Raw genomic sequence first — 8,721 nt, 5'->3', positions numbered from 1 at the left:
ACTTCTCATATATCATTTTTTTTTTTTTGTAAATTTTGAAAATCTAACCGTTGAACTTCATGTTTCTTAGATTATTAACATGCATATCAAATTTCGTTTAAATCGGATGTTATTTACTATTCGATCAATAAACTTATTGTTTATACATAATTTTAGATTCTTGAATCTTACTTTTTACTAAAACTTGGTATTGTATTTTTTATTTATTTATAATTATGTTTCAAGGGTACGGTGGAGGGCATTATTTTAGAACTTTTTTTTTTTTGGGTAAAAAAAAATGGGGGGGATTTATGGTTATATTACACCCCCAGGCAAGGCAAATCAGTTGGAATTACAGATGTCCACCAACGGATTCTTGCGGGCAGCAGGACTCGAACCTAAGTGTGTTGCACGAAACACCCAAGTCTTACCCACTTAGCCAAGCCCATGTTGGCCATTATTTTAGAACTTCCTATCTTAGTAGTGCAAGCTATTAAGATAAAATCATAAAAACAAGAATGGTCAAACTGTTGTGTACGTGCTAAAACATTTGCTAGATCGGTTGAAAAACTATCCCGGAGACAATGCGAATTGTCTCAAAGGAGTGGCATAGTTTGCACATCAATTTGGTCACCCTCAATTTCATGGCTTTCGTTGTATGAATTAATATTTCATGTTATAATATATATCAAATCACCAACTAGATAATGTCTCCTTCTTCTTCTTTTTTCTCTCATTTTTGAGGTAATAATATCTCTCTCTCTCTCTCTCTGAAACGTTATCATTGAAAAGGTAATTTTGTTAATTTATGTTCAACCGGGCAGTGGGCCAGTGGCACCCACCCATGTGCAATATATCCTCAATGCCAACTATCGTTTGGCTTTAATGAAATTATCATCTTTTTTTTTTGGCTAACTCTAATAGAATTATTTTTGTACGAAATGTGTTGTATTAATTGCTAATGTATTTGTGGAGTAAGTAAACTAATTCTAATAGAGTTAGTCTAGAGTTCTCTAACCTATATTAATAGGTGGCTACATTAATATATCATTATTTTTTTCTTTTTGTGAAATTATACTTTTAATCCCCCTTTAAAGTTTGGAGTTTTAAGTCATATAAATTAATTCTAACATTTTTTAATTTAAAAAAAAAAAAAAAAAACTTATGAAGAGGCTGTTTTGATTTTTATCTTTTCTAACAAATAAAAATAATTAAATTATAGAGTTCACAATAGCCTTGTGTGTGAAGGGGATATCCGTGGTCGATTGTTTAGGATCAAAAACTTAAGCAAGATATATATTTTAGTATCTTTTCTTTGCTTCATTCTTTGTTTCTATTTCTTTTTCTCTTTACAAACCCGACAAGATGAATAGTGTCTATGTATTAAAAACAAATTTTAAATTACACTTTTCAAAGTAATTTTTTATTATGTAAAATAAAAACCAATTTCTTTTTCATCTACATGTTCCGTATGTGAGGAGAAGAAGTTATTGTTGTACCATCAAAAAAGAAGAAGTTGTTGTAGACTTTTCTATAAAAAACAAAACAAAGAAGATTATGGACTTTCTTTTTTGAGGGTCAGAAACTTATACATGGATATAATTTGTTAGAGCACAGTAGTGGAGCTAAAAGTATTTTTTTTAACTTCATTGTTACAATGCACGTTTTTTTTTTTTTTTTTTTGATTGTTACAATGCACATCTAAAGATAGATGTGCACTGTAGTTCAAAGGTAAAAAAAAAAAAATTATTATTTTATTTGTGTTCACACTATGGTTGTGTGTGTAATGTTTATAATAGATATATTATTTTATTATAGTAGATATCTTATTTTATTGTATTGAAAGTTAAAATAAATTCATTGCTGCAGTATGTGTATAGGTAAAATAGATAAAGTAATTTTTTGTGGTGCCAAATAGTTAAATTTTTAACTCTATTGTTGTGAATGCTCTTAAGTGTGTCCACCAACACATTAATTGGTAATGTGATTCTTATAGGCCCTTTAATTGTTTAATCAATTATTAATTATCACCAAGCTCTATAAATATAAGGACCAATACACCATTGATTCATATGAGAGATAAAGAGTGGAAGGTGGAAGAAATGGATGGTGAGATCAAGAGCTTCATCAAGGTTTGGTCCATGGCCATCTCATCTCTATGTTATTGCTATTACATTGTGGCACGAATGCCAAAGGGAGTTCTAAGATTCCTTTCACTTCTTCCTGTCTTATGCCTCTTCCTAACCATCCCCTTCAGCCTGCAGTCCTGCTATCTTGGTACCCCCACCGCTTTCCTCCTCATTTGGCTAGGCAACTCTAAGCTCCTCCTCTTCTCCATTGACAAAGGCCCTTTGTCACCACCCCAAATAACCTCTTCCAATTTATATGCATAGCTTGCCTTCCCATCAAAATAAAAAAAGACCCATATCAACCAAAAGTAGAAAAGCCTAGATTTTTGTTTGTCACAAAAGCTTTGCTACTTGCTATGATATTAATAGCATATGACTTTAAACCAAATTTACACCCGTACGTGCTATTAGGTCTCTATCAATGCCACTCCTACCTTGCTATAGAAATTATTCTAACCCTGGCTGCTTCACCTGCTAGACTCATACCTGGGCTTAGACTTGAGCAACAATTTAATGAACCCTATCTTGCTACTTCTTTACAAGATTTCTGGGGTCGCAGGTGGAATCTCGTTACCGTAAGTATTCTACACTCTACCGTGTACAAACCTGTCTGTCATTGGTCCCAACATATAATTGGGTCCCGCTGGGCTGCCGATTTGGTCCCGTTGCTGGCTGTTTTCATGACATTCCTAGTATCAGGTCTAATGCATGAGGTCCTGTTTTACTACCTCACTCGTGTGCCTCCCACGTTTGAGGTGACATCGTTCTTTATCGTACAAGGAATTTGTGTCATTATTGAGGTGGTGTTCAAGAGGAAGGTGATAACTGACAGGTGGCGGTTGCACCGGGCTATTTCGAGGACATTGACCATAGGGTTTTTGGTGGGGACGAGCGTTTGGCTGTTTTTACCACAACTGTTGAGGAATGGTGTGTTTGACAAGGCCATAAGGGAGCACTCAATTGTGGTTCAAGAATGGTCAAGCATAATTAACCGCTCTTTCCACGTGTCGTCATCATATTCGCTGGACAAATGGAAGCGTCATCATATTGAAGTGACGAGACCCACTTCAAACTTTGAGCGAGGGCGAAAACCTAAGAAGAAGAAGAAAGTGAAACTGTGAAAGAGAAGCAATATTAGTGCCTGTATTGCGTTTTTAAGTTTCTGTTTTTTTTTTTTTTTTTTTTTTTTTTTTTAATCCATGTTTCCTTTTTAAGTTTGTGTTTTGCAGTTTGTTGGCTTCTGGTATAAGCTGGATAGGGTTTTTATTGGTCTGGATTTTTGGGTAGACCTTGTAGTTTTGTGAGTCTGTGACTGAATATTTGTTTCAACTTTATTCCAAAAAAATTACTATAAAATATATATATATATATATATTTGTTATATTGATCCTGCTTCTTTTTTTCATAGCAAGGAATTTTATTGCTATGAAACATAATTGCAAAGGAATATATATGCTGGGTGTCTTCCTGAGAAAATTACAGAAAAAACTCAGAGAAACACCAAAACCAGAGACGGCGCGTGACGCACAGGAGGGGAAGGAGGGTCCATTACCCGTGCTGGGAGAAGCCCATCCTGGAGCAACGATCGTGCACCATCCCTGAGACTCCAATAAATACCCTTATCACAACACGGTCTCATTCCACCAAAAAAATAACACGGTCTCTGCTTTTAGCATGCACTGTTTTTGGTGAGTATGGTAGTATCACGAAAACAGAATTATGAATCTGTATTTCATTGAATGAATTGAAGAATTACATCAGAGATATATATATTACTTTGTACAGGTGTGAACACAGTACTAACCAACTAACAGAATTAACAAACTCTTACACGTGCTAGCCACAGTAATAACTAACTAACACACGTGCTATTTACTTAAGAATACTCCTAAATGTACTAAACTGCAAGTCGTCTTCAGTCGTCTTCATTTGTAACTACTTGCCGTTTATGCTCTGTTATAAGATCAACTCTGTGTGCAGTGGATTGATCCTTTGTGTTGCTTGCTTCTCTTCTGCTCTTGCTACTGATCTTGGTCTCTGTGTTTGAACTCTGATACTCCCCTCAAGAGCAGCAGGTGTATATATGTTAAGCATTCCCATTTTGTTAGTAAGATTTGAAAATTGATTGTGATGCAAAGCTTTGGTGAGCATATCAGCTAATTGGCAGTTTGATCTAACATGGTTCAGCTTAATCACCTTTTCTATCACCTTATCCCTAACCACATGACAGTCAATTTCTATGTGTTTTGTCCTCTCATGGAATACCGGATTAGAACCAATATGCAGTGCAGCTTGACTGTCACAGAACAGCAAAGCTTCCTTTTCATGATTCACTCCAATATCCTTAAGAAAGTATAAGATCCACACTATCTCACATGTTGCTACTGCCATGGATCTGTACTCAGCCTCAGCTGAGGATCTTGATACTGTAGACTGCTTCTTGGACTTCCAAGACACCAAGGAATCACCAATGAATATGCTATAGCCAGTCACTGACCTCCTAGTATCAGGACATGCAGCCCAATCCGCATCTGCAAATGCTTTCAAATGCAAGTCTGTGCCTGAAGAAAACATGAGTCCTTTACCTGGTTCACCTTTCAAGTACTGTAATACTCTATGTGCTGCATCCAGGTGTGGTCTTCTTGGCTTAGACATAAACTGGCTGAGTTTATGGACAGCAAATGTAATGTCAGGTCTTGTGATTGTCAAGTACAAGAGCCTGCCACAAGTCTTCTGTAATGGCTGGGATCTTTAAGTTCTTCCCCTTCAATCTTGCTTAGCCTCAAGCTGTGCTCCATAGGAGTTTTAGCAGACTTACAGCCAAGGAGTCCAGCAAAAAAAAAAAAAAAAAAAAAAAAAAAACTAAAGAAAGAAAGGAAAAATAATATAAGGAATAATAAATCAAAATTGTGATATTGGTAAGTAAAAAAATAATTTAAATGGTGAGTTCAAATGTTATAGATGCAACATTTCTCATTAAAAAAAGATATATAATTGTTAATGTTGTTTGGAATTTGAAAAATATTTAATGTGATGTGTTCAAATTAAAATCAGTAATAACTTATCATATATGATTTATTGTGAAAATATTGTAAAATGTTAAAAACGTAACACTTCTCATTAAAATTAGATGAAGGAAAGAAGATTGAAAAAGAAATATTAAAGAAAGAATGAAGAAATAATATTTAAATGAGATAAAGAAAAAGATAAAGAGTCTGTTGAAAAGTGTATTTAAAAAGTAGGTAGGTAAAAAGTAAAATGAACTGTTCACTTTCTAAATAATATAAAAATTTGAAGAGTCTGCTGAAGATACTCTTATGTTTCAATCACTATGACACTATCTCCTGCCATATATTGCCCATGGAGAAGGAAGTCAACGTATGCAATTTTTACCGTTTTGATTGGACTGGAGCCACTGCTTTTGTTCAGCCCGGTTTACGGCCATAATCTTTTTGGTGCAATAATACCTTTTAAAAAGAATTACGGTACCAAGCTTTCTAGGTTTGGAAATAAATATGTTAGACAGAACCTTCATTCAAATTTCAAAGATTGGTGACTAATTGTTGTGCTCAACCATTCAAACTCTGGCCATGTGGATTTTAACACGAACTTAGGGCCCGTTTAGTACATGTGTTTAAAAATTGAAAATAGTTATTTGAAAACATTTATGAAAATACGTGTGGATGAAAAAGTGTGTAGAAATACGTGTAATGTTATTTAAAGCATCTACAATGGCTTATGCCATCCTATCCCATTTTACCATCTTAAAAAACCATTTTATCAATTATATAATACCATTTTACAATACATTCAGCATCCCAACTTTTATTTTACCATACTACACATTAGAATAATATAAAAATATTTCTCACTTCTCTCTCTGATCTCTACTTCTTTTCCTCTATCAACCACCTACCACTACCACTACCACCACCACCACCACCATCGTCTAGCTTCTCAATCACACCACCCACCTCTACTGAGCAAAATCCATAACAAAATCCAGCCATATCAAAATCCAAAATCAAACCCATCTGTTTTCACCAAACCCAAACCTATCGGTTCTCACCAACAGCGATGGCGAGAGAGAGAGGGTCGCCCATCGCCGTCTTCATTCATCCTAAACCCGTCATCATCATAATCATCGTCACCGAAACCCACTACTAAACAAACCCAGCAAACACCGAAACCCACCATCAAACCCATCGGAACAAATCCTCCAACCCATCGGAAAAAATCACAACCAACGGACCTAAATCCAACCACCCAAACGCCACCCAAATCCAATCCAAATGCCAGAAACCCATGAACAAACCCACGCCGGAAACCCATGAACAAACTCACGACCTCCACGCCTCCATCACAGCTTTTCTAATCGAGCTTCCATGCCGTTGCCTCCATTCCGTTGAAGAAGAGAGAGCAGGAAGAAGAAAGAGCAAAAAGAAAGAGAGAGAAAGATAATAAAAATTATGATCTATAGAGAGAGGAGGGAGAAGACCAAACCGATTAAAATATAATTTTTGTTTTTACCACTGAGCTACAGTGTGATTCTACATTTAGAATCGCACTGTAGCACAATTGTATTTTTTTTTTTTTTACAATACTTACATTTTACAACATCTAATGAAGTGGGTTCTTGCGCTTGAATGGTAAAAGGAGCTTATATTTTGGCATTTAGCCTTTCCATTGTTGATGCTCTTAAAAACTAAAAATTGTTGTTTGAAAACACAAAACATTTGAAACCTAATATTTTGGAATAGAATATCAATCATTTGTCAAGAGTCTTTTAATACTATTTGTAGAGTTTGATACAAGGTAATGTTTTAGGATTTTCGAGAATGTTGAAAGATTCTCACATTTGATTGCAAATCACATAAGAGAATCAAATACCAGAGATATTTAAGGGCTATTTGGTTTTTTTTTTTTTTTTTTTTTTTTTTCATCACTCATCACTCCTCATTCAATTTTCGTCACTCATCACTCATCACTTATCACTTATCACTTAAAATACACCAATTTCCTAATCCCACCCGTTTGACACACTTTACGCAGGTTCTCATCACTCACACCTTTCTGATTTTTGTGGGACCCATACTTGTAACTTGGTTAGATTGAAGCTATTAGCTTACCTGCAGACCCATCTTTTTCTCTTTTCTCATTTCCCCTTTACCCTTTCACCCATGTTACTCTCCCAAAACCCAAACCTGAACCTATAAAAATTTCAGAAGCTCCTTCGCCTCATCAAGACCGTCACCAATGAACAACGCCCATCTCTCCGATGTGTACAGGCGGCGCTATCTCCTCAGCTAGTGGACTTTTGTTTTGGGCTTTTGGATCGAACAAAATTAGACCGACAAATGAGTTTTTCAATGGTGTTCTGGATTTTTATTTGGAGAGGATGGAGTTTTTTTTTTTTGCTGGATCGTTTCTGGGTTGCCGCCATGGGTGTGCTTGACGTGGGCCTACGTTTTGCTCGCCGTTGGGTTTTTTTTTTTTTTTTTTTTCTCATAGTCATGATCTTCAACAAACCCCACGGCGGTGGGTGGGTTTTGATGTGGGTTAGGCAAAATGTGGGGTTTGGTGGTTGTTCACAGTGGTGGGGTTGGTTTTGATGTGGGATAGGCAACCAAACCTAGAAACCCAATGTGAAAAAAAAAAAAAAAAAAAAAAAAAAAGGGAAGAAGGAAGGAGAACCCAAGCCCAAAAACCCAGTGAAAAGGAATGGGGAAAAAAAATGAAACCAACATGAAAAGGAAAGAAAAGAAGAAAAAAAAACAAAGATGAAGAGAATAGAGAAAGGTGAGACCCAGCGTGGGAAAAAAAAAAAACTATGTTGGAGAGAGCAAAAGGTCTAACCGTAGGTCCCTTAATGTGTGTGTATTAACAAAAATGTCATCATAACTCAGTTTTCATAACTTGAAAACTCTTAAAATGTGTTTTCAATTTTCACAACTCATTACTCAAAAATCAAAGAATTGAGTGATGGAAACAAAAACTGAAAACATCCCCAAACAAACCATTAAGCTATGGGACCCACATATTTTGAGTTATGGGTGATAGAAACAAAGTTATAGGTAATGGAAACTGAAAATCCAAACAACCCCTTAAATTTCCACACAACCACCTTCTTATAGGAATGTGAATCTCCTTTGAAACAGGTGGGTTTCCAAATTTCCAAACTTAAAAAAATTATATTTGTTATGAATTGAGAATTTTACTATTTTTCTCTTAGTATTTAACCAATGGAAATAAAACATAAAACAAATCGTCAATATCTAATCCCTTATCTTTATCTCTTCCAACCACAACAACATAAATACTAAAATAAAATAAAATATTTATATCTCCTAGCTATTTGGGATCGGTTAGATGCTAAAATAAAATAAAATATTTATTTTTATTAACAAAACATGATGTTGTCTTGTGATTTTCATAAAGAAAAATAATTTAAATAGTTATTTTTGTATTATACATATCATTTTGAAATGTTAGACTATAGTTATAATGAATTTGTCATAATTTATAGTTTATATTTTGTTTGTCATTATTTATTTGGAGGAATATTAAAAAAAAATTGATATTGAGTTTACAAATCTAAGGATATTATGGAAAA

The 8,721-nt window shown here is 34.8% G+C and overlaps 1 protein-coding gene across 1 annotated transcript; it reads left to right on the top strand.

Annotated features, from left to right (window-relative positions):
* Window positions 1-2,081: 2,081 nt before the first annotated feature.
* On the top strand, window positions 2,082-3,229 carry LOC112003341 (probable long-chain-alcohol O-fatty-acyltransferase 5). Its single transcript, XM_024035529.2, is given in 2 exon segments — window positions 2,082-2,337; window positions 2,340-3,229. Coding segments are annotated over 2 exon segments (1,146 nt in total).
* Window positions 3,230-8,721: the final 5,492 nt, after the last annotated feature.

The sequence above is a fragment of the Quercus suber genome, unplaced genomic scaffold, assembly GCF_002906115.3.
Source record: "Quercus suber isolate HL8 unplaced genomic scaffold, Cork oak 2.0 scaffold_791, whole genome shotgun sequence".
In the NCBI taxonomy this organism is placed as follows: Eukaryota; Viridiplantae; Streptophyta; class Magnoliopsida; order Fagales; family Fagaceae; genus Quercus; species Quercus suber.
Note: the sequence above shows the minus strand (reverse complement) of the source record. Positions and strands in the feature narration are given on the sequence as shown.